Genomic DNA, 26568 nt, shown 5'->3' with positions numbered 1-26568 from the left:
TTTAAGAGATCATAGAATATCAGAGATGGAAGGGACCTCAGGAGATCATCTTGTCCAACCCCCTGCTCAAAGCAGGGCCAATCCTCAATTTTTGCCCCAGATGCCTAAATGGCCCCCTCAAGGATTGAACTCACAACCCCGGGTTTAGCAGGCCAATGCTCAAACCACTGAGCTATCCCTCCCCCCAATGGATGGGGTGAGACAGATAAAGGCCCAAATCCTACTGAATTTCGATGCCATTTTTGTTCTTAATTCCCTTGGGCTCTTTTGAAATCCCATCCAAAACCACAGGAGAAGGGGTAAAATTTCTCTTCTCGAGATATCCCCTCATTCCAAAGAAGGCGCTGTCTTGCACTTACATTTGACTGAGAATTTCAACGTCCTTTAAGAGTGTTAAATGACCAAATTCTATTTATTTAAACTGAGTTTGGGGGGTCCAAATACCTTAGGCTGTTTCACATTTCGCTGAGCTGAACTCACTGTCTCGGGGGGTAGGACTGGTTCCAAGGAAAGATCCCCAAGTGTAGACAGAGCACACACCCTGTCAGCTTTTATATTAATTCTGGGAAACCCCCATGCAAATCCCTGCCTTTAAATACAAACTCCTGATTGGAGAAACCTCAGTCTCCCCCCAGACATCGAACTGCCTGGCCCCGGCTGCTGGGGACAGTTTACACCTTCACTTAAGATGAACCTGCTACTGGTTTTCCTGTTCATGCTGGAGGCCTCTTCAGGTACGTGCCGAGTGCGGGGCGGGGGTCAGGAGGGTTCCTTGCTGCAGTGACTGCAGAAGAGGAGATGTTCAAGGCAGCCTAAAGGAATGAGATGCCCGGATCCCAATGCAACTCAGTGGCATTAGGGTGCCTCACTCCCTTAGTAGACGTCTCAGGGTGTTTAATTTTCTCATGGGTCCCGCTCCCAGGGGATAGGAACCTGGCTCACGGATTCATTTCTCTGTTTCCTTCCCAGGTGTCCTCTCCCAAGTGCAGCTGAAGGAAACGGGTCCAGGAGAGGCGAACCCGGGGAGTCCCCGACACTCACTTGTACCATCTCCGGAGACTCGGTTTCTAGCACCTGTGGGGAAACGGCCGGAATGGATGGGACGCACATGGTATAGGTCTGGCAGATGGCACACTGAGTCCCCCAGCTCTCTGCAGACTCCAACGACCATCACACCAGACACTTCCATGAACCAGGTCTCCCTGGAGCTCCGCTCGCTGACAGCTGCAGACACCGCCGCCTGTTACTGCTCCGGGAGAGACACACAGTGACACGGAGCAAAGCAGGGACCAATCGGAAAAGGGGAAGCGGGTTTTCCACAGTGCAGTGAGGTACTGGCTCCCGTGACACCGGTAACAAGGCGGGGATTCTAGACCTCATTCTCCATGGCCTTTACCCATGTGTAGTCATTTACAATTTACAACGGAAGGGGGGCGAATTACTGACTCTAGCAATCGGTCAGTGACTCTGTTCCCATTGAGTTCTTTGAGGGTGGTGGGCATCTTAATTAGGGGAAATTCTCCTCTTGGAAGAATATTATAAGGAACTTAGCGGTGTTCAAAGTACACATGCACACAAATTAACTCTATTTCTTCCAGGTGATGAAATATATGTCTGCCTTCTCCAAAAGAAAAAGTCAAAACTCCACAGTAAATAAATATATCTAGGACCTCCTGTAAAATCCTCTATGTGCCTCTGATTTTTCATTACACCTGTTATCCTACGAGATATAAAAAGTAATAGAGTGAAAGCACAATAAGCCACATTACCTCCAAAAGAGTTACTCCTCACTTACAAAAGGAGGACTTGTGGCACATTAGAGACTAACCAATTTATTTGAGCATAAGCTTTCGTGAGCTACAGCTCACTTCATCGCAAGCTTATGCTCTAACAAATTGGTTAGTCTCTAAGGTGCCACAAGTCCTCCTTTTCTTTCTGTGAATACAGACTAACACGGCTGCTACTCTGAAACCCGTCTTCTGAGTTAGTAGATGAACACAATCTAATGAGAAAAATAATATTCTTTTTAAAAAAATAAAAAAATCTTGGCCCGAATGATATCATGTGACAAGGAGTTCCACCGGTAAATTGTGTGGAAAAGGATTCCCTTTATCCATTTTCAATTAGAAAAAAATAATAATTTCAGGCAAACATTCGCAGTAAAGATAATGTACTTGCATTTATCTATAATGTTGAAGATCATGGACTAGATTTTCAAATATATGGAGATGCTCAAAGATGAAGATAGATGCCCAGTGGTATTTTCAAAAGCTCCTGAGTTAGCCACCTAACTCCCGTGGAGGTGTTATGTTATATCCCCCGCACAATCCATTGGGCCCAGAGTCCTTCAAATCTGAAATGTATTTTCTCCTTCTGTTGTAAAATGAGGACAAGCCCCTGAGAGTGCACCCTCTTTTAACCTGAAATCTTGCCAGCCACTTTCAGCTTTCGTCCCCACCCCCAGTTGGGTGAAACAGGCCTGTATGGCCCTGCCTCAATGGGTCCCTGTTTAAATACAAAACTCTGATTCTAGACACAACAATATCCATACAGGAATATCTCTTTCACAAAGTCTCCCACAATATCTGCAAATAAATATAGGTTTCAGAGTAACAGCCGTGTTAGTCTGTATTCGCAAAAAGAAAAGGAGTACTTGTGGCACCTTAGAGACTAACCAATTTATTTGAGCATGAGCTTTCGTGAGCTACAGCTCACTTCATCGGATGCATGCCGTGGAAACTGCAGCAGACTTTATTTATACACAGAGAATATGAAAAAATACCTCCTCCCACCCCACTGTCCTGCTGGTAATAGCTTATCTAAAGTGATCATCAGGTGGGCCATTTCCAGCACAAATCCAGGTTTTCTCACCCTCCACCCCCTCACACAAATTCACTCTCCTGCTGGTGATAGCCCATCCAAACTGACAACTCTTTACACAATGTGCATGATAATAAAGTTGGGCCATTTCCTCTTTGGATGGGCTATCACCAGCAGGAGAGTGAATTTGTGTGAGGGGGTGGAGGGTGAGAAAACCTGGATTTGTGCTGGAAATGGCCCCTGATGATCACTTTAGATAAGCTATTACCAGCAGGACAGTGGGGTGGGAGGAGGTATTTTTTCATATTCTCTGTGTATAAATAAAGTCTGCTGCAGTTTCCACGGCATGCATCCGATGAAGTGAGCTGTAGCTCACGAAAGCTCATGCTCAAATAAATTGGTTAGTCTCTAAGGTGCCACAAGTACTCCTTTTCTTTTTGCAAATAAATATGAAATCCTTACAGACTTTTATCTTCTATTGGCCTTTCCTTCAGCAGGGAATTAATCATTTCTCTTTATAACTCTGTCTCTCATTCATGTGTTTTCTTTTATTCCATCTAGCCCAGTATCCTGTCTTCCTACAGTGGCCAGTGCCAGGTCCCCCAGAGGGAATCAACAGAACAAGGAATCATCAAGTGATCCATTCCCTGTCAATCATTCCCAGCTTCTGGCAAACAGAGGCTAGGGACATCATTCCTGCCCATCCTGGCTAATAGCCATTGATAGACCTATCTTCCATGAATTTATCTAGTTCTTTTTTTGAACCCTGTTATGGTCTTGGCCTTCACAACATCCTGTGGCAAGCAATTCCACAGGTTGACTGTGAATTGTGTGAAGAAATACTTCCTTTTGTTTGTTTTAAACCTGCTGCCTATTAATTTCAATTGGTGACCCCCTAGTTCTTGTGTTATGAGGAGTAGTAAACAATACTTCCTTATCTGCTTTCTCTATACCAGTCATGACTTAATAGACCTCAATCATATCTCCCTTAACCATCTCTTTTCCAAGTTGAAAAGTCCCAGTCTTATTAATCGCTCCTCATATGGAAGCCATTCCACACCTCTAATCATTTTTGTTGCCCTTTTCTGAACCTTTTCCAATTCTAATATATCTTTTTTGAGATGGGGCGACCACATCTGCACACAGTATTCAAGATGTGGGCGTACCATGGGTTTATGTATAGGCAAGATGATATTTTCTGTCCTATTATCTACCGCTTTCTCAATTATTCCCAGGATTCTGTTCACTTTTTTGACTGCTGCTGCACACTGAGTGAATGTTTTCAGAGAACCATCTACAATGACTACAACATCTCTTTCTTGAGTGGTAACAGCTAATTTAGACTCAAGCATTTTTTATGTATAGTTGGGATTATGTTTTCCAATGTGCATTACTTTGCATTTATCAACATTAAATTTCATCTGCCATTTTGTTGCCCAGTCACCCAGTTTTGAGAGATCCTTTTGTATCTCTTCGCAGTCTGCCTGGGTCTTAACTATCTTTAGTTTCCCAGCAGATGTCCTCTCTGAAATCCAGCTGATCTAGTTGGGGCCAAGGATCAAGGGATCCTGCAATCATGGGAAAGTAGGTGTGGAAAGGCCATCAAATCCATCCGCCCATATTCAACGGCAGGACCAAGTCCACCTTAGCTAGAGAATGGTGAAGAATGCTGGCTCACGTCTCACGAGCACTCAGAGTTATCATTTCCTTTGGATTTCTAAGCAACCTGCAATAATAATCTATATCACCCCCCACATGAGCCATTAACCCATTACTACTAGCTCAGCATTTTATATATGAGGACTACAGAAAGAACTCAAAAACAGGAATGGCCAGATTCAGTGAAACACACCCACATATCCTGGAAAAAGCAAACAGCGTGATATGAGGCATGCAACTGCCAAGTTTTATTTTTACTATTAAATAATTGAATAAAAGAAAGCAAGAAAGCAAGAAAGCAAGCAAGAAAGAAATTATGCCCCAACCTTATCTGGAAAAATCTCTTGTAGAGTAAGTGTCGTGTGTTTAATCAGTAGGGGGCACTGTCGCTACAAAGAAATTGACTAAGTAAAGAACCACCAGGAGAGTAAATAGATCAATGTTCTCTCAAAAGGGTTTTGGGAGCCAGACCATTGGCATGAACAAGACTGAATTGTTTGGGTGTTCATGTCTCTCGTGCATTTTCCTGAATTTCTTCACCCAACACTTAGATCCTCCTCCACCTTTGTCTGAAGCAAGTTACAAATGACAGCAAGTTAAGTGGTGCACATTCCTTACAGATGTGCTCAGGGGCAAACACCACGGACATTTCTCTTCCCAGCAGTGGTAGTAGCTGCTTTTCGTCAGCTCTAAAAGCTCTTCTTAAGGAGAGGTAAGAATCATTAGCCCCTTTTTTTTACAGATGGGGAAACTGAGGTACAAGGAGGAGAAGGGGCCTGCCCACTGTCACCCAGCAGACCAGGGCAAAGCCAGGAACCGAATCCAAGTCTCTGGAGTCCCGGTCTAATGCGCCATCCTAACAGACCGGACTGTTTCGCCTCTGTAACATCATCAGCATCACCATGGCTCGTGCTCTGCTGACGGTCAGACTAGATGGTCCTAATAGACCTTTCTGGTAATAACAACAATAATAAACTGTGTTCCCTCCCCCTTGACTCACCCAGGACTCCAGGCATCTCATATTCATATCAGAGTTAAAGATGTAGGACCTTACCAGGCGACTGACTGGCTTTGACTACGTATCTGTGCAGCGCCTAGCACATGGGGGCTGTGAACTTGCTTTCGGTTCTAGGACATACCTCGATAATAATGTGTGGCATCCACATGAGCCATTAACTGATGACTATTAGGCAGGTGTCACATTTATGAGGACTACAGAGAGAACTAATTTCCTCCTGCTTTGCATGAGAGGGCGGGGTATGCAAATGATTATTTCGCTTCTTCTTAAGAATAGATTAGGTCCGTTCTTTAGTTCAGCGGTCCCTGCAAAATTCAAATCTGTGTCATTCCCTCTGGATCTTCGTGCCTGTTCCTAGCTGATTTCCAGGAGGGAAGATGAAAACTTTGCTTCTCTCTCTCCTTCTCTCTGCTATTGCAGCATGTAAGTACCGAGGAGGGAGCAGTCTCCAGTCTCTACCGATCCCGCTGCTGGTCATCTCTCTGACCGAGATTTCCCCTTGCTCTTTGCAGGTGTCCGCTCCCAGGTTAAACTGCTGCAGACCGGAGCAGCCCAGGTGAAGCCCTCACAGACCCTGAGACTCACCTGCTCAGTGTCCGGATTCTCTCTCACGTCTAGCGGGAATGCAGTGAGCTGGGTTCGACAGCCCCCGGGGAAAGGCCTGGAGTGGTTGTGCCTTGTGTACTGGGATGATGACAAGCGCTACCACGAATCCCTCAAAAACCGATTGACCATCTCCAGGGACACCTCTAAAAGCGAGGTGTATCTGGAAATGAGAGGCATGGAAGCCGGAGACAGCGGCACCTATTACTGCGCCAGGAGACACACAGTGACCCAGAGCAGAGCAGGGACTGGTACAAAAAGGGGAAGCGGATTCTGAGCTATGCAGTGAGGCCAGATTAACTCAGAGCAAGGAGGTTCCCCCAGCCAAACTCCCTGTAAATGAAAAGAAAATACAGAGTAGGAGAAAACAGCTGCTTAATATTTTCCCTCTCAACTTGATACTGCAGAAAGAGGAATCTCGAGATTCAATGACATGCACCAGAGCTCCTGGAAAAATCAATCAGCTTAATTGAATACATATAACTTCCAAGCGTTTCACCGTTAAACATGTAAATACATCCAGTCGTTACCAAATGCCATAGAGATTGTATTGTATTGCTGATTAAGTATTGTATAACTTTTAAACCAAACTTTGTACTTTTGGATAATTTAAGCATTATGTCAAGATGTACAAACAGTATTTCCTCAACCCGTAGATTATATAATTTTAACATTAGCTTTAATACAATTTTTAATCTGTATCCCCTTTCTAGGGGCCCTTTCTGAAGTAAAGTCCTTCAGTCGGGTCCTGGAATCATGAAGTCCTCAGAATCTCTCCATCTGACTTGAACCGTCTCCGGTTTCTCCATTGCCAGTAGAGGTTATGCTTGGCCCTGGATCCGACAGGCTCCTGGCAAAGGGCTGGAATGGCTGGGCTAGATCCGGCTCCATCCCCTCCCTCCAGAGCCGAATCTCCATCAGCACCGACAATTCCAGCAAGGAGCTGTACCTGCGGCTCCGCTAGCTGACAGCTGCAAACACCTATTACTGTGTGTGACGGAGCGGGATTGTTCTGAAAGTTTCCTCTGAATAGCGTGGGGGTGCCTCAGTTTCCCCGAGGCAGTTCTTAAGTAGCTAGGTGGTGGGATGAGGGTGTATGATCATTGCAGAGCCCTAGAGGGCAGGTGTGTGCAGGGGTCTGGACACAGAGAATGGCCGACACCCTGTTTCCTGGCAACTGGTGGCCTGGGCCCTTCCCCACTGCAAAGTGAGAGCTAAAGGGTTGGAGAACAGAGGAATCAGGTGACCTCCTGGCCCAGGAAAGGGACAAAGCCCAGAGGAGGAGGGGCTGGAGGGAGTTTCAGTTTGGGGCTGGCTGGAGACATAGAGTGAAGGGCAGACATGGTTGTCTAGCTCACTGGCCCCAAAATGGACACAGCTGAGGGGTCCTGTTCTCTGTACCTACAAGCTCTGTGTTAGACCATGTTCCTGTAATCTAATAAACCTCTGTTTTACTGGCTGGCTGAGAATCAGGTCTGACTGCGGAGTTGGGGTGTAGGACCCTCTGGCTTCCCTAGGAGCCCCGCCTGAGTGGACTTGGTGTGGGAAGAACAGGGAGGGGCAGAGGATGCTGAATGCTCCGAGGTCAGACCCAGGAAGGTGGAAGCCGGTGAGCTGTGTGTCCTGCAGAGGGGCTGCTCATAGAAAGGAGACTTCCCCAGAGTCCTGCCTGGCTTCATGGGGAGCAGTTCCAGAGCATCGCCCAGGGACTCTGTGACACTGTGCTAGTCAGTGACATGGTGACACTGAGCCCAGCAGGGACCTGTACAGAAAGGGGAAGCAGATTTTAAATGGTGCAGCTGATAGTCACATGCACAGCCAACCAAAACACACTTTATACATTGACCATTTAATTGTCTTTGAAAGAGAGAAAAATTAGGCAATTGTGCCCACCTCTATTCAGAATGTCTTTGCAAAGACCATTTCCCTTGCCCTTGGTTTTCCATGTCACTCTGATCTTTTCACCCCTCCTCTGGATCCCTGTTCTCTGTCTATGGCATCAACCTCAAGCTCCTTGTCTTCGTGGAAAGCGTCTTTCTTAAGATTTTCCCAGCAATGGGCAGTGGCGATACATGAAGAGCTATTAAAACCACCCAGGGGAAGTCCGAGAAATAAAATGAATTTTGGGGGTTTAAAGGATTTGTGGACCCTGGACTGTCACTTTATATTCGTCACAGCTGCAAGGCAGAGCCCCTCAGAAGACCGAGTCCGCGAGCAGACGAATTTTCATGGGCTGGGAAGAAAAAGAACCTCGAACATATAGAAACCCAACAAAACCCGAATTCAAAAGCAGCCTTGCCAGTGGTTCGCGCTCCGCCCGCTGAAGAATATTTGTCTTTTCTCTGAATCATAGAATCATAGAATATCAGGGTTGGAAGGGACCCCAGAAGGTCATCTAGTCCAACCCCCTGCTCAAAGCAGGACCAATTCCCAGTTAAATCATCCCAGCCAGGGCTTTGTCAAGCCTGACCTTAAAAACCTCTAAGGAAGGAGATTCTACCACCTCCCTAGGTAACGCATTCCAGTGTTTCACCACCCTCCTAGTGAAAAAGTTTTTCCTAATATCCAATCTAAACCTCCCCCACTGCAACTTGAGACCATTACTCCTCGTTCTGTCATCTGCTACCATTGAGAACAGTCTAGAGCCATCCTCTTTGGAACCCCCTTTCAGGTAGTTGAAAGCAGCTATCAAATCCCCCCTCATTCTTCTCTTCTGCAGGCTAAACAAGCCCAGCTCCCTCAGCCTCTCCTCATAACTCATGTGTTCCAGTCCCCTAATCATTTTTGTTGCCCTTCGCTGGACTCTCTCCAATTTATCCACATCCTTCTTGAAGTGTGGGGCCCAAAACTGGACACAGTACTCCAGATGAGGCCTCACCAATGTCGAATAGAGGGGAACGATCACATCCCTTGATCTGCTCGCTATGCCCCTACTTATACATCCCAAAATGTCATTGGCCTTCTTGGCAACAAGGGCACACTGCTGACTCATATCCAGCTTCTCATCCACTGTCACCCCAGGTCCTTTTCCGCAGAACTGCTGCCTAGCCATTCAGTCCCTAGTCTGTAGCTGTGCATTGGGTTCTTCCGTCCTAAGTGCAGGACCCTGCACTTATCCTTATTGAACCTCATCAGATTTCTTTTGGCCCAATCCTCCAATTTGTCTAGGTCCTTCTGTATCCTATCCCTCCCCTCCAGCGTATCTACCACTCCTCCCAGTTTAGTATCATCCGCAAATTTGCTGAGAGTGCAATCCACACCATCCTCCAGATCATTTATGAAGATATTGAACAAAACCGGCCCCAGGACCGACCCTTGGGGTACTCCACTTGATACCGGCTGCCAACTAGACATGGAGCCATTGATCACTACCCGTTGAGCCCGACAATCTAGCCAGCTTTCTACCCACCTTGTAGTGCATTCATCCAGCCCATACTTCCTTAACTTGCTGACAAGAATACTGTGGGAGACCGTGCATTTACCGCGCCTCCTGGTCCAGCAGGGAGGAGTGGCACCATCCAAAAGAACCAAGCCTATGTTACCTGCTTATGCGCTGCAATTCGCACAGCTGCCATGTGGCGGCAGTGTTGAATCGATAATTAACCAGAAACCTTGAAGTGATCCCTAGCTCAGGAAAGCTTATGCTCAAATAAATTGGTTAGTCTCTAAGGCGCCACAAGTCCTCCTGTTCTTTTTGCTGAATCCTTCAGGAACTTTCCTGCAATGGGAATAGATTCATGTTACGCGGATAGGGTGTCTCTGAGAGTGGGGGGTGAGTTTTTCCCAAGGGCTAAGGAAACCTCTGGAAATTTGTTTACATTATTTTAATTTCCCCAGACTTTTTACCTCCTGGTTTCCGCTGGGTATCTAATATGCTGCAGCTAGAGAAGCCCCAAGTGGACTTTTGTGCTTACCCAAAGTTTGTATTCCCTAACTCCAGAAACATTCTGTTCCCCCTTAAAAGATACTGGTGTTCTTACGAACTAGGGGTGGGGTTTTCAAAGGCGCCTAAGAGAGATAGGGGCCCACATGCCATCCAAATCCAATGGGAACTGGATGTCTCATTTCCTTGGGTTTGTCTGAAAACCCCTGTCTAGAAGCTTCTCTCTTCATACAGTCTATGAGAACAATTTCTGTGAGTGGAAGAAAGCAATTCAAATGAAAATAAATACTTCAAGTAGTTGTTTTAAAAGTACTATCCATCGACATGGATGTTACTGGAAATTACTTAAACAATGTGAGTACCGGGTAGGTGCTGCTGTGTATGTGTCTGCGTTGGGCGAGTGTGTGCTTTGTGCGGGTGTTGTCAACGTCTGTGCTCTATGTTTGTGCGAGGTTGGTCTGGCGTGTCCATCTGTATAGCAGGGTTGTGGTGCGGGTGCGGTGTGTGTGGCTCTTGTTGCTGTTTTTGGGATGCAGCTGCATGTGTTTTGTGAGCATGTGTGCTGCCTGGAGGGGTGTGTGTCTGTGTCTCCCTGTTGGGGTGATCCTGGGTGTTTGTTGGGGAAAACTGAAAGCGAGAGATGGAGAGAGTCTAACTACTTTCTTTAAAACCGATGTTAGCCTATATTGCTGAGCGTTTGTTTTGACTGTAACCTAGCAACTGGGTGAATGGGATTTGGTCACTTATGGCCGGATTTTGAAAATAGTATATGGGAGGCGAGATTTCCAAGAGCTTCTCCCTAAGTGAGTCAGTGAAAAGTCATTGGAGCACATGCTCAAGAACAACAACTGACTCCAGCTGAAGTTCTGCTCCAAATATTACAATTAAATTACAACTTCCCCAGTTCAGATCAGTTCAGGTGTCCACTAAAGTCCATGGCAGCAGTTCCTGTGAGGTTAGTGGATGCTGGATCAGACCACAGGTCATGGGTCACGTCCACCTGACACGATCTTCATCTGTAGGGAAGGAGTTCCCAGTAATCTCCTTTCCTCTCTTCTATACCCTGTGTGCTGAAACTTCATGTGAATTGCTTGTTGGGGCTTTCTTCTCAAAAAGAAACTACTCGCTCTACTCCGACTCGGTCCCCCTCCTGTAGCTCAACTGGAGATTTCTTTTCTAGCGGCCTCCTCCAAAACCCAACTGGAGATTTGCCACAGAGAAAGTGTCCTTGCTAGAGACGATGATGTCTTTATGCATTTTCCTTCTCCTCCTGGCTGCCCCTTCATGTAGGTAATTGTCTTAAGACAGAAAGTAAAACCTTATGTTCCTACTTCAGTATTAAAGTGCGCTGAAATTCTTATTATTTTCCATTTTTCCAGGTGTCCTCTCAGAGATTCAGCTGGTGGAGTCCGGCCCGGGAGCGGTGAAGCCCAGAGAGACCTTCAAACTCACTGTGCTGTGTCTGGTTACTCCATTTCTAGTGGGTACTGGTGGCCCTGGATCCGGCAGTCCCCCGGCAAAGCGCTGGGATGGATGGCAGAGATGTATGGAGATGGGAACATATCCTCTGCCCAGTCTCTTAAAAACCAATTAGCCATCTCTGTATATGTTTCCAAAAATGAATCCATCTCTTCTATTACTGAGCTCTCTGACAGCTGCAGATACTGCCATGTATTACTGTGCCAGAGAGTGACATAGTGAAACAGAGGAAATAAAAAATCGAAGTGTTTCTATACAGTGCAGCGAGACTGGTTGAGTGCAAGGATCTGCCACTCCCCAAATGAGTAAATAGGAAGGCAAGGTTTCAGAGTAACAGCTGTGTTAGTCTGTCTTTGCAAAAAGAAAAGGAGTACTTGTGGCACCTTAGAGACTAACCAATTTATTTGAGCATGAGCTTTCGTGAGCTACAGCTCACTTCATCGGATGCATGCAGTGGAAACTGCAGTAGACATTATATACACACAGAGACCATGAAACAATACCCCCTCCCACCCCACTGAAGGCAAGGGACACCCATGTGGAACAAAGTAGTCATCTTCCTGCAGGAGAAAGGAGAGAAGTCATCCCCAATGGGTAGGGCAGCTAACTGGGAGCCAGAAGGCCTGTGTTTTTGTCTAGGCTTGGCACTAGACATCAGGAGCCCTGGATCCCAGTTCTGATGTGTATACGTACAGGGGGATATTCAGGAAAATCCCCCTTTAATGCAATTCGGGCCATTTTTCTTCTGAATGAGACCATCCACCTGGAAGGATTTAATGCATCTTCACGTCACATCTTTAGTTAATTAATCTTAAACTTTTCTGAGTTATATCACGTAGACAAGACCCTAGGCTCTTCTGAAAATCTCACTTTAACTTCCTAAGGGACTCGGATGTTTTGGAAAATCCCACCCTAAACTGACTATACAAATGGGACTGAGATGCATGCAACACAGGATACAGTCTGGGATGTTCAAAGCCTAGGGGAATTAGGTGCCAACTGCCCTTGGAAGTGAGTTCCCTTGTGCTCCATTCACACCCCCTCCAATTATTCTTTTTTATCTCCTTATTCCCCTCGCACTGGAAAAGTCCCATTCATTTCAAAGGGCCCAATGTCAAGTCTTCGAAATACTTAGCCTGATTCTCCTCTCACATACACAGGCGTAAATCCTGACCAACTACATTAAGGTCCAGGCAGTTACACTGTTGCAAAACTGGTGTGCCATAACCATACAGCTAAGGTTTCAGAGTAACAGCCGTGTTAGTCTGTATTCGCAAAAAGAAAAGGAGTACTTGTGGCACCTTAGAGACTAACAAATTTATTTGAGCATGAGCTTTCGTGAGCTACAGCTCACTTCATTGGATCTGATGAAGTGAGCTGTAGCTCACGAAAGCTTATGCTCAAATAAATTTGTTTGTCTCTAAGGTGCCACAAGTCCTCCTTTTCTTTTTGTGTACAGCTAAGGGTAGCCTAAAATTCCTCCTTACCTGTAAGGGGTTAAGAAGCTCAAATAACCTGGTTGGCACCTGACCAAAGGGACCAATAGGGAAAGAAGATGCTTTCAAATCTTGTGGGTGGGGCGGGGGGGGGCCGAAGAGGCTTTGATGGTGTGTTCTCTGGGGAAAGCAGAGAAGCATCAGGTCAAAAAAACCTCCTTCTCCTATAACCCATCCTGTACAAGTCTCCCATATTACAAAAAGAGTAAGTAAATAAGGCAAGGCGCGTTAGATTACCTTTTGTTTTCAACTTGTGAATTTTCCCTTTGCTACAGGGAGGTTTATCCCAGTTTTTTGTAACTTTAAAGTTTTGCCTGAGGGGAATCCTCTGTGTTTTAAATCTGATTGCCCTGTAAAGTATTTACTATCCTGGTTTTACAGAGGTGATTCTTTTACCTCTTTCTCTTTAAATAAAATCCTTCTTTTAAGAACCTGACTGATTTTTCCATTGTTCCAAGACCCAGGGGTTTGGGTCTTTGATCATTTTGTAACCAATTGGTTAGGATATTATTCTCAAGCCTCCCCAGGAAAGGGGGTGTAAGGGCTTGGGGGGGGGGATTGCTGGGGGAAGAGGAACTCCAAGTGGTCCTTTCCCCTGGTTCTGTTAAATCACTTGGTGGTGGCAGTGTTACTTAAACCCAAGGTACAAGGGAGAATTTGTGACTGGGGAGTTTTTAACCTAAGCTGGTAGAAATAAGCTTAGGGGGTCTTTCATCTGGGTCCCCATGTCTGTACCCTAGAGTTCAGAGTGGGGAGGAAACTCTGACATGGTGTATGCAAGAGAAGAACCAGCCCCTTTATATTTTGCTTATCATTTTTCCATGTGCATTTTTCTCCTGTGTTTGATGATCATTTTTAAAGTTTAGGCCTGAAATTTTCTAAGCCACCTAAAGGGTTTGGACACACTGGTTTTCAGAAGGAATTGAGCATTCAGAGCCTCAAGGCAGCTTTGCAGATCTCAACTTTTTTTTAATCCTTGTCAGGGGAAGGATGTTCTGGTGCTGAGGACACTAGCCTGAGACACGGAAGAACAGGATTACATTTCATGGGATGAGGGCCAGGAGACCTTCCTTTCATTCTGTACTGTGCTGAAGACTGAGTAACTGACTGACTGACTGAGTAAGACTGAGAAAACATCTGAGGCCAGATGTTTTAAGGTTTGTAGGTATCCAGAGAGATTTTTCAAAAGGCCCCTAACTCCCATAGGTTTTAAAAGATATTAGTCTGCTTCATGCTTCCTCAAATACCACTAGGTGCCTGTCTGCTTCTTTAGTTGACTAAATACTTTTGAAAATCTGGTCCAGATGTTTTCTCTGTATTTAGGCACTAAAGATGGAGGTAGGAGCTTAGGTACTTTTAAAAATCCTGCAAGTTGCCTATCTTCATGTTCAGGAAACTAAATAGCCTTAAAATCTGGTCCTTTGTGCCTAGTTTTACCTATCTGCATGAGGGTAATGTTATTTCTCTACCTCGCAGAGATGTCGTAAGATGAAATACATTAAAGACTCTGATGAGCTCAGATACTACAGTCATGGGGGTATATAAGTTCTATAGGTAAAAAGCCACATTCTCATTCACCGCAATAAACCAGAATTCATGCCCAGTTTTTACTTCTTTCTGGTGCGGAACACTGGGTGAAATTAACTTCTGTGTAGAGGGCTAGTAAAAGTCCTGTGCATCTGTCATAAATATAAAGGGGAGGGTAACCATCTTTCTGTGTACAGTGCTATAAAATCCCTCCTGGCCAGAGGCAAACCCTTTCACCTGTAAAGGGTTAAGAAGCTAAGGTAACCTGGCTGGCACCTGACCCAAAATGACCAATGAGGGGACAAGATACTTTCAAATATGGAGGGGGGGGAAAGGCTTTTGTCTGTCTGTGTGATACCTTTGCCAGGAACAGATCAAGGATGCAAGCCCTCCATCTCCTGTAAAGTTAGTAATCTAGCTAGAAAATGTGTTTTCTTTGTTTTGGCTTGTAAATTCGCTGTGCTGGAGGGAATGTGTATTCCTGTGTTTGTGTCTTTTCGCAACTTAAGGTTTTGCCTAGAGAGATTCTCTGTGTTTTGATTCTGACTGCCTGTGACATTATCTTCCATTCTGATCTTACAGAGTGCTTCTTTTATCTTTGTTTCGTTCTTCTAATAAAGTTCTGGTTTTTTAAGAATCTGATTGGGTTTTTAGGGTCCTAAGAAACCCAAGCTGGTCTGTACTCAACTTGTTTATTCCCAAGCCTCCCCAAGAAAGGGGGTGTAAGGGCTTGGGGGGATAGCTGGGGGGAAAGGAACTCCAAGTGGTCCTTTTCCCTGGTTCTTTGTAAAAGCGCTTGGTGGTGGCAGCATATCCTAGTCCAAGGGCAAAGATTTTGTGCCTTGGGAAAGTTTTTAACCTAAACTGGTAGAAATAAGTTTAGGGGGTCTTTCATGCAGGTCCCCACATCTGTACCCCAGAGTTCAGAGTGGGGAAGGAACCTTGACAGCACCACTTAAGCTCTCAAAATAGGGGTAAAGGAATAAATACTCTGCTGAATTAAGTGGACACAACTCCAGTGAATTTTTCCCCATGTGAATTGTGCTGTCCCTCTGCACAGGAGTCAGTGTCACCCATTGAGAGGTACACCACAAGGAGCTGAGATTCTGGAAGAATTTACCCACCTGCCCAGCCTCACTGGTGTGCTATACACCATCTGTGAAACCTGTATGCAAAAATCACTTCCTCCAGGTTTCCTCTTTAAAAAGAAACTCCAGAACCTGAGTCTGTCCCAAGAAAATGAGCTGGTGATTTGTAGCAGAGAAGTCTCTCCAGAAAAGAAAAAATATGAAACTATTATTGTTCTGTATTTCCATCTCAACCTTCCACATAGGTGAGTATTTGGAGGTTGACTGTGGGAAATAATTACTTGGGCTGGGTTTCAGGGAATTAGGTGTCCAGGTCCCATTCAGTCTCAGTGGGACCTTGGGTGTGTGTCTTTGAGAAAACAAGCCTTGATTGCTGGTTTTATTACCTATTCCATTAATGCATTTCCCTCTCTTGCCAGGCCCCATCTTGGGGTTTAAGATGACCCAGTCTGGTTTGGGAGAGGCAAAGGTCTCAGGGTCCCTCAGTCTGACCTGTGCTGTCTCAGATTCTGCCCTCTCTACTGGTGAAGACTGGTGGCATTGGCTCAGGCAGCCTCCAGGAAAAGAGCTGGTGTGGCTGGCATTGATAGACAGATATGGGAACACCCACTATTTCCCTGACATTAAAAATCGAGCCACCATCTCTGTGGACCCTTCCAAGAATGAGTTTTACCTGCGAGTGGACAGCCTGAGTCCACAAGACATGGCAACATACTACTGTGCGAGGAGCACCTACCAGATGCAGAAACCACCCTGATACATGCGAGCACAAAACCAGGCCTCAGCCTGAGCCCCCAGAGGCCATCCTTTTTTCAGTTGCAAGCCTTTCAGACCCTAGCACTAAGCCACATAGGGCTCTCTAAATCTTATGTGAAATCATGGGGATTTAAGATCCTAAATCCTAAAGCCACTTTTGAGAAATGAGGCCTGGGTTCCTAGTTCACTGAGTGCTTCTGAAATTTTTACCCTGCGTCATTTTTGAAAATGGGATTTAGGCTTCTAATTTATGAGATGCTTTTAAGAATTTTACCCTACATTTATTTATTTATGGGCAATCTGCTGAAAGAGACGCATTTCCATCAACAGATTCACTAGTTACTTCAAAATCTGTTGCTTTCAGCGGGCTAGATTACTTGTTAAAACCGAGGTGCTGCAGAATGCGCTGCTAGGTCCAACAACTGAAAAGAAAAGAAAAAAAAAGAAAAGAAAAGAAATTATGTGCGTTTAAATATATAAATAATTCTCTTCTGGTATAAATGGACAGAACTCTGGTAACTTCTATGCCAGTGAATTTCTTTCTAGGTGGGTCACAGACCATATATGTGTTTAAGTTAACAGAAATTAATGCAAGAGAGGAAGCAGTCATACCTGAAAGGGAAAGACACACAGGTGTTTTTTGTTCAATTCCAAGACAGTAAAAATGGGCTATTTATATGACTTCCACCTGCATGTGGACCACAGGAAAAAACCCATTCATTCTCTCTCTCTCTGCTTCCCTCTCCCTCCCTCCCCCAATTCCTCTCTCTCTCTTGCTCTGTCAAGGTTCCCTCCACCTCCAACCTTGTATCTTGCAAAATTAATCCTGCATTACAGGAGAATTGTACTGTGGCTCCCGCAATGCACATTCCTTGGGACATTTGTACCTTCAGACTCTCCCATTATCTTAAAAGCATGAAGATATCTAAATGACTACAATAGTGCTTGACTTCCCCAGGGGACACAGTGGAGTTAGGTGCCAGGTTTCCGTGAGAACCCCAGCCTAAAATAATTTAATGTTCAGTATCTTTGAAAATCTTACTCTATGTGGCATTCCCCATGTCACAAATAAAGTCCGTGTTTCAGTCGGGGAAGGGAAGCTTCGTAACTCCCTTTTCCAACCACTTGATCCTACTCTCCCCTAAGTGTTAGGAATAGAACCCAGGAGTGGTAACTTCCAGCCCTTTCTGCTTTACCTGTGAGACATCAATCTGCTCCCAAACCTGGGATAGAACCCAGGGAGTCCTGCACACAAAGCTCCTCTTCTGTAAGCCACTGGCCCCAATTCCCTTCCGAGATCTGGGATAGAACCCAGGAGTCCTGACTCCCAGATGCTCAAACACTCTACACTCTGCTCTCTTCGTAGATTTGGATAAGGAACCCAGGACTCCTGTCTCCAAGTCCCCACTTAGATCCCACTCTCCTACCGGATCTTTAAAGATAAGCATGGATTCCTGACTTCAAGCTCCCCTGCTCTAACCCACTAGACTACACTCCCTTTCCAAAAGTGAAAATAGAACACAGGAGACTCCAGCCCCCCCTTGTCTAATCGCTGACCTCTCTGACTTCCCTTTAAATTCATTTCCTGAGCTGCACAGATGCTTCCCCTAAAGAACAGAAAAGGGAGGAGAGATGTAGCGACAAAATAACCACTGGGTTGTTTTTATATCTGTCACTGAAGCAAGTAAGTATACGTCATGCAAATCAGCCATTTGGCTTTCTCCTTTAAATAAGAAACTCCCAGAGCAGTGGTTCTCAAACTTTTGTTCTGGTGACCCCTTTCACACAGCAAGCCTCTGAGTGCAACCCCCTTATAAATTGAAAACACATTTTTATATATTTAACACCATTATAAATGCTGGAGGCGAAGTGGGGTTCGGGGTGAAGGCTGGCAGCTGGCAACGCCCCATGTAATAACCTCACAACCCCCTGAGGGGTCCTGACTCCCAGTTTGGGAACCCCTGCCCCAGAGGTCTTTGTCCATCTGAATCTTGAATGGACGGCGGCATTCTTGTTAAATCTTCCCGCAAAAGAAAGATGAAAGCACTGATCATTTCCCTTGGCCTACTCATCCTGTGGCCATGTGAGTTTTGATAGGAGGCAGTGGGACATAGTTATTTGTCTTACACCATCTTTTTGTGTGATGGATTCCTTGTTTCTTGTGTGTGGTTGCTTGTGCTTTGAATTCTCCTCCCCTTTTCTTCCCAGGTGTCCTTTCTCAGGTGCAATTGAGACAGCCATGAAAAGCAGATTCTGAAACCCTCAGGGTCACACCGGCTGACCTGTGAAGTGGCTGATGTCCCCATCACTGATTCTTATGACTGGGGATGTGTCTGTCGGACTTGCCAGAGCCCGCTGGAATGGATTGGACACACCCTTCCCCATCATTTCAAAACCGATTACTCTTATCTAGGGACACGTCCAGAAATTAGTATTATCTCTTGTTGAATGCACTGACCACTGAAGACACCACCATTTATTATTATGCTGCAAATAAATACTACGGCCTCTCTGGTGCAGTAATACTTGGTGGTGTCTGCAGCTCCCAGGGAGGCCAGCTGCAGGGAGAACCGGTTCTTGGAGGAAACAGGGGAGATGGTGATTCGACTCTGGAAGGATGAGCCGTAGTTTGTGTACCAGGTGGAACTGCAGTAATATCTCTGTCCCAGCCACTCCAGCCCTTTCCCAGGAGGCTGCCGGACCCAGTGCCAGCCGTGACCACTAGTGATGGACTGACCCGAGTCAGTGCAGGTCAGCGTGAGGGTCTCTCCCGGCTTCACCGCTCCAGGGCCGGATTGGATCAGCTGGATCCAGGCATGGTCACCTGCAAAAGGAGGAAATTTCAGGAATTATAATGCTGTTCCGAGGACTGACCGGGGTCTCCCCCTGCTCTGCTGAAGTCAAAGGGCATTTCTCCCTCCAGTACAAGAGAAGTAGGATTTTTCCTATCTGTCTCACACAGACACTCACCAGAATGGGTGGCTAAGAGGAAAAGGAAGGTGAAGAAGGAGTCCATGATGGTCTGAATTAATTAACAGACTTCCAGTATCCGGGACTGGGCAGTTCAGTGTTTGGGGAGAGACTGAGGCAACTGGAAACAGGAGTTTGTATTTAAACAGGAACCCCCCCGGCAAAGTTCCCTCTAATTTTTGACAGGCCCTGTGCGCAAAAAATTTCTTCTGTGCAAATGTTTGTGTGCTTGGTGTTTTGCCGTGTGCTCGGGATTTAGGATTTGTGTGCATGCACACAGCTTAGAGGGAACAGTACCCCCTGGGTAGGGATTTGCATGCAGGTTTCACCCTGCGGGGATGGGAGATGAAAGGGGCCTGCAGGGAGCTGGTTCCAGGCTAAATGAGGGAAACAGATGGAGGTGCTGCAGCTGCTGCCCTCCGGGGAACAGGGGAGAATTGACTGGCTGATAGATTAGGTCTGGTGTCAGGTGGAGGGAGGATGGGTGAGTTTATCTCCCTGGGGCCTGGCCATTGTCATCAGTCAAAACTCAGGATTTGATCTGTCTGGGAAATGAGGCTCTCAGATCAGCTTCAGAGGCATAAAATAAAGACGTTTCTTCAGGGGAACTTGGAAATAACCTTAAATATGGTTAATTTAGGGCTGGCTTCTGCTCCCAATGAAATCACTGATGAAACTGCCAGGGACCAGTCATGCCCACAGTGACGGGGATGACAAGGATCTAAAATAATCCCACAGATATCAGTGCTGTTGTGCTGGATTTGTACCAGTGTAAATGAGAGTGGAATCTCGTTTTCACTGATGAGATAACAGCAGGATTGGACCAGATGGAGAACTGCTCTGATTCCAGTAGAGCTGGGTGGGAAAATGGGTTGTCCCTCTCCCCGAAAGCAATGACTTTTCTTCAAGAAAAGAAAAGACAAGACTCTGACAAGTAAACATTTTCAATTATCACCAACCTTAAAATTATTTTTTGGCCAAAACCCAACATTTTTGCAGCCAAATACCCTGCCCGGTTACACAGCCCTGAGAGAGCCACTGACCAAAGGAGCTAAAGAGCTCGAGTGGTTTCAGCTCCTTTTCAAGGGTGATATGGGAGTGTCTGATCTTTATGCAAATCTGACAGTCACGGTCCCCGCTTAAATAGCATCTCCTGGGTTCTCATGGGACCCGCCTGCCCAGGGGCTAAAGTGAATTTCATTCTTTGCCCTTTTTTCTCACCTTTTCAAGAAGATGGAAAAGGCATTGTCACTTCTGGTTTTACTCGCTCTCTCGCCCTGTAAGTCAGGAGGAGAAATCCGGGGGGAAATGATCAAACCCTGAGGAAGAGCGGTCAGGATTTAACTGAAACATTTCCTGTCTTTGCAGGTGCCCGGTCCCAAATCCAGCTGACCCAGTCCGGGCCGGGTGTGGTGAAGCCTGGAGAGACCCTCACACAGACCTGCGCCGTGTCTGGTTACACCATTTCTTCTGGCTACGACTGGGGCTGGATCCGGCAGGCTCCTGGCAAAGGCTTAGAATATATGGGGTATATATACGGACCTAGCCAGGGCACCAGCTATGCCCCGGCTTTCCAGAGCCGAATCACCATCGCCATAGATTCCTCCAAGAACCAGTTCTCCCTGCAGCTCCGCTCGCTGACGGCTGCAGACACCGGCACCTATTACTGCACCAGAGACACGGTGATACGGAGCAGAGCAGGACCCATACAGAAAGGGGAAGCGGTTTCTGTACAGACATGCAGGGCATTTAATGCTGTCATTTTCTCTTGAGAGACAGAGGCATGAATTGAGAAGGAGAGAGAATGGCTAAGAGTCAGGATTTCATAAAGTTCATACAAGGAAATGATACTCTAATATTACATAAGAACATAAGAACGGCCACTGGGTCAGACCAAAGGTCCATCTAGCCCGGTATCCTGTCTGCCGACAGTGGCCAATGCCAGGTGCCCCAGAAGCAGTGAACCCAACAGGTCATGATCAAGTGCTGAAAACAATGACATTTTTCACTGCAGGACTATGGTTTAAACAAGGAAATCACTGGCAAACCCCAACTCTCATCATGTTCTCTCGTCCCCAGCTGCTTTCTCACCCCAGTTTACAACACTCACTAGATGGACTCTACATGGTTCCAGGATGGGGGGTTATCAGGGATCTGGAACAGCTGCATATGTGGCCAGATTAATAAAACTGGGACTTTTCAGCTTGGAAAAGAGACAGCTAAGGGGGGATGTGACAGAGGCCTATAAAACCCTGACTGCTGTGGAGAAAGTGAATAAGGAAGTGTTATTTACTCCTTCCCATAACAGAAGAACCAGGGGTCACAAAATCAAACTAATAGGCAGCAGGTTTAAAACAAACTAAGGAAGTATTTATTCACACAGTGCACAGTCAATCTGTGGAACTCTTTGTCAGAAGATGTTGTGAAGGCCAAGACAATAACAAGGTTGAAAAAAGAACTAGATAAATTCATGGAGGACAGGTCCATCGGTGGCTATTAGCCAGGATTGGCAGGGACGGTGTCCCCAGCCTTTGCTTGCCAGAAGCTGGGAATGGGTGACAGGGGATGGATCACTTGATGATGACTTGTTCTGTTCATTCCCTCTGGGGCACCTGGCATTGGCCACTGTCAGAACACAGGACACTGGGCTAGATGGAGATTTGGTCTGACCCAGTCTGGCTGTTCTTGTGTTCTTATGTTCTTAAGAAGCCTAGAGGATTTAGGATCCAGAATCTCACTGGCAGCTGGAGGCTTAGCCCCCTACCTGTCTCTGTTCTTCTCTGTCCCTTGTCGCTGGAGTGTGTCAGCAACTCACAACCATTCCTGGATTTCACCCTCTCACTCTGCACGTGAAGCAAGGAAGTCTCATTAACCCCATTTTACAGATGAAGAACTGAGGCCCAGAGTCACAAAAGCAGAGATTATCCAACCCGCCTAGGGAATTTGGGCACCCATCACCCACCAACACGAGTGGGAATTGCACACGCAGAGCCCCCAGGCAGATTTACCCAAAGGCAACAAGGAGCGAGTTGGTGATTTCGGGACTGACCCTGCAACTCCTATCCTCTGTCCTAGGGCCCCAGGTGAATCACCAGACCAATACACAGCTGTGCTAAGCTGACCATGCGGTCTCTGTGGGGTGTAAAGGGGACCCCTGTCCGAAGGGAACATCACCATGTACTGAGTGCTTACCCCCCTGCTAGCTCTTATAGCCACCCCGGGGAACCCGCATGCAAATCCCTGACCTGGGGGGTTCCTGTTTAAATACAAACCACTTGTTCTAGGAGCCTCAGTCTCTCCCCAGACACAGAACGGCCCTGTCCTGCCCACTGGGGAGTGTCTCCATTAGGCATCACAATGATACTGTCACTGCTCTGCTCCCTTTTCCTACTCACTGCCCCATCAGGTGAGTATTTCATGGGACACTTAGAAACACCGATGTGGAAATGCACCAGGGAGATTCAGCCCTGTTTTCTCTTCCCCCAGGTGTCTTCTCCCAGGTACAGCTGGTCCAGTCTGGCCCGGGGAAGGTGAAGCCCGGAGAGACCCTCAGTGTCACCTGTAAGGTCTCAGGTCTCTCAGTGAGCGCCAACTATTGGAGCTGGGTCCGGCAGCCCCCTGGGAAAGGGCTGGAGTGGATGGGACGCATCCAGAGCACTGCAGATGGAGGCAACACAGCTTACAACTCAGCTTTTGGTAACCGGATCACTGTCACCAGGGACACCTCGAAGGACGAAGTCTATCTCCAGCTCCGCTCGCTGACAGCTGCAGACACAGCCACCTACTACTGCACCCGGCAGACACAGTGACAGAGCAGAGCACGGCCTGGCACAAAAAGGGGAAGCGGGTTCCGTGCAGACACTCAAGACCCTTTCATACAAACTTCCCTGCCCGAAGCAGAGTCAGGCATAGGCTGGGGAGGGGATTTATATTCAGACGGGGGAGGAGGAGGAAAACTTCTATCCGCTCACGTCCCTGCAAGAGACACACTCAGGCGCTGGCCTATTCCTACTCAACTCCACTTGTTTGGAGGCGTCAGTGGCACTAATGTGCAAGTGTAGGTTCACACGTTCACACTCACACACACTGTCACACTCACACCCACCACACACTCACTCACTCACACACTCTCTCACACACAGGGCAGGCTGGACTCCTTCCCGCAGCGGGCAGGACTCACACAGCAAACTGTGTGTCTCTTTGAAAATCGCCTCGGACGTGAAGCACTCCATTTCCCTCTACTGCATCGCCCCACCCTTTGGCTCCCCAGTCACGCGGCCCTGTTCGGTTAACACCAACACAAGCTGCGTTTTCTGGCCACCTCCAGCGCCACTGCCTTTTATTAAAGCCAATTGCCTCTCTCTGCTGTGTGCCGCCAGCCCTTCTTCCCCTGCAGCTTGACCTCCTGCCCCATCAGATCTGACACAAGCAGGAGAGACTCATTTCCACTCACAGCACCCGTGCTCTGTCTATATTTACTCTATCTCCCCAGCACGTTCTGTAGCAGGCCCTGCTCGAATGGGGAGACACCAATGGACTTCACTGCACAAGGTCACCCCGTAAGACGGGAAGAGCATGTGTGACCCTCCCAAGTGTGTGACAGCACTCCCCGGAGAGAGCTCTTCCTGGTACTTTATCCCCTTGGGGTGGCACCTGCATGGTGATCCCTGTCCCAGTGGGGCCCTGTTCTTTGACCCTCCAACCCACCCTCTCACAGCCACCTCCTCTCGTTACATGTGTGCTCAGCTGAAAGAACTACCTCTCTGTGGTGTAAAGGGGACACCTGTCCCAGAGGGGACATGGCCATGTACTGAGCCATGTACCCCATCTTATACCCACCCTGGGGAATCTGCATGCAAATCCCTGCCCTGGGAGATTCCTGTTAAATACAAAGCCCTGGTTCTAGGAGGCTCAGTCTCTCCCCAGACACAGAACTGCCCAGTCCTGCCCGCTGGGGGTGTTTCCATTAACCATCACCATGACACTGTCACGGCTCTGCTCCCTTTCCCTACTCACCACTCCATCAGGTGAGTGTTTCATGGGACCGTGAGAAACACTGAGGTGGGGAAAGCAGAGGTTCCAAGAGAGTCAGCTCTGCTTTCTCCTTCCCCCAAGGTGTCCTTTCTCAGGTGTAGCTGGTCCAGACAGGCCAGGGAGCAGTGAAGCCCGGAGACACCCTCACACTGACCTACGCTTTCTCGGGTTACTCCATCACTAGCGGTTCCGGCTGGCACTGGGTCCAGCAGCCTCCCGGGAAAGGTTTGGAATGGCTGGGACTGGGATATTACAGCGGTTCCACAAGGAACATGAACTGAGGCTCATCTTTCCAGAGCCGAATCACCATCTCCACAGATTCCTGGAAGAACCAGGTCTCCCTGCAGCTCCGCTCGCTGACAGCCGCAGAAACCGCCGCCTGTTACTGCGCCAGGGAGACAGTGACACAGAGCAAAGCAGGGAGCCACAGGAAAGGGGGAAGTGGAGCCTGCACCGACATTCAGGCCTCTACAACACATCCAATGAAGTGAGCTGTAGCTTATGCTCAAATAAATTGGTTAGTCTCTAAGGTGCCACAAGTCCTCCTGTTCTTTTTGCGAATACAGACTAACACGGCTGCTACTCTGAAACCTACAACGCTTTTATTTATCTGTCTAGAAAAGCAGGAGACCCACCTTTCTGGTAGATGGCAGTAAAGGGACAGCCTCTGTTTTCACTTGCAGGGGGTGAAAATTCATGAGGACAGAGGAAGAAACCAGTGAAGAGTGATCACTCCATCAAAACATGTCTGCACACAGGTAATTAACTACTGACTGTTCATTCCAGGCCATGTAAATTCTGCCTCTGGACGTCCTCATCCCATCCTTCCGCTAAAAACAAACAGGAGTAACCTGGGGGCAACACATGCACCACGATATTGTATCCCTTCAGGAAAGAGTTTGGCCTGACACAGTCAAAGTTCACAGGGATTTAGTCACACTAAAATAAATGTAAAAGTTCTCTGCCATGGTCTCCCCGTTGGCAGCCACATTCATCCACACACCAAACCCAGTGTCATTCCCTCCAACACACCCAGAAAGGGTACATGCTCCAGTACCACCCCTGAAAGCAAGGCTCATTCACTCCAGTCACACCCACACACACACCCTCGTCTGGAGTCTCTATTCCCTTTCCAGCTGGGGATATTTATTGACTTCCCAGCCATTATTTTTTTCTCTCTCCTTCTCCCTATCTATCGATGTCTGTTAATAATGCCCACTCCACTGCCATCCTATCTGAGGATTTTACAATCCATAACATACCCCCACAACAGTTCTAGGAGATCAGTTAGTCCATTTTGGGAACTGAGGCCTGGAAATCTTATGATCCTGTACTGTTCTATCTTTGGTAATTGTATGGCTTCCATCACCGCAGTATCTGACCTCACAATCTTATTAATATATTTCTCCTGACCGCATACCTGTGAGGCGGGGGGTGGTGTTATTCCCATTTGACAGAGGATGAAGTGAGACCCAGCCAGACTAAGTGACTTGCTCAGGGACACACAGAGAGTGTGTGGCAGAGAAGGAAAAAGAAGTGAGGGCCTTGTCTACACAGCACTTCCAAGTTGGAGAGCATTAAATCGGCCCTGGGCTCTATAACTCTCCAGGTGTCCACACTCGCAAGGCACTTAGAGGGCCTGTTCTCTGCAGCTGGAGCGCCCCTAGTAATCCACCTCCATGAGAAGCATAGAGCTTGCTGCACCCAGGCTGAAGCACGGGGGTGTCAGTGTGGACAACGTGTTGCATTACTGCATTGTGATTGGCCTCCAGAAACGTCCCATAATCCCTTGAAGTCAAATGACCGCTCTGGTCATTGTCTGGAACTCCGCCGCAGGCATGGGGCTACCCCCTTTCAAAGCTCCGTGTCTGGCAGCTGGCTGCTTCTCTGCCCCGGGACACAAAGCAGCAAGACAGCCTGTTGACACTCTGCCCCCAAAACACAATGTCTGTCCCCCCACATACACACAACACACTCCCTGTCACACTCACCCCCCACCCCACCCCCCATTTGAAAAGCAGCTGGCAATCTCTTCGGATGCCCATGGACCAATGGGATTGGGAATCCTGCATCGCCTGACACTGCGCCTGCCCCATTAGGCATTGCAAACCCTTTCCAGTGCAGGCTGCTTCCACTTGCACACTGGGATGGCTACCACAATGCACGGCTCTCTGTGGCGTTGCACGAGCTGGTAACGTAGCATGCTCCACGGTCACAAGGAGCAAGTGTGACCAC

The 26568-nt window shown here is 47.3% G+C and overlaps 1 gene segment (V, D, J or C); it reads right to left on the bottom strand.

Moving 5' to 3' along the window:
* Window positions 1–16935: 16935 nt before the first annotated feature.
* On the bottom strand, window positions 16936–19345 carry LOC140896792 (immunoglobulin heavy variable 4-38-2-like). The segment is given in 3 exon segments: window positions 16936–16941; window positions 18834–19153; window positions 19300–19345. Coding segments are annotated over 3 exon segments (372 nt in total).
* Between the last annotated feature and the right edge of the window lie 7223 nt (window positions 19346–26568).

The sequence above is a fragment of the Lepidochelys kempii genome, chromosome 13, assembly GCF_965140265.1.
Source record: "Lepidochelys kempii isolate rLepKem1 chromosome 13, rLepKem1.hap2, whole genome shotgun sequence".
NCBI lineage: Eukaryota > Metazoa > Chordata > Testudines > Cheloniidae > Lepidochelys > Lepidochelys kempii.
The sequence above is the reverse complement of the archived record's forward strand: the minus strand, read 5'-3'. Positions and strand labels throughout refer to the sequence as shown.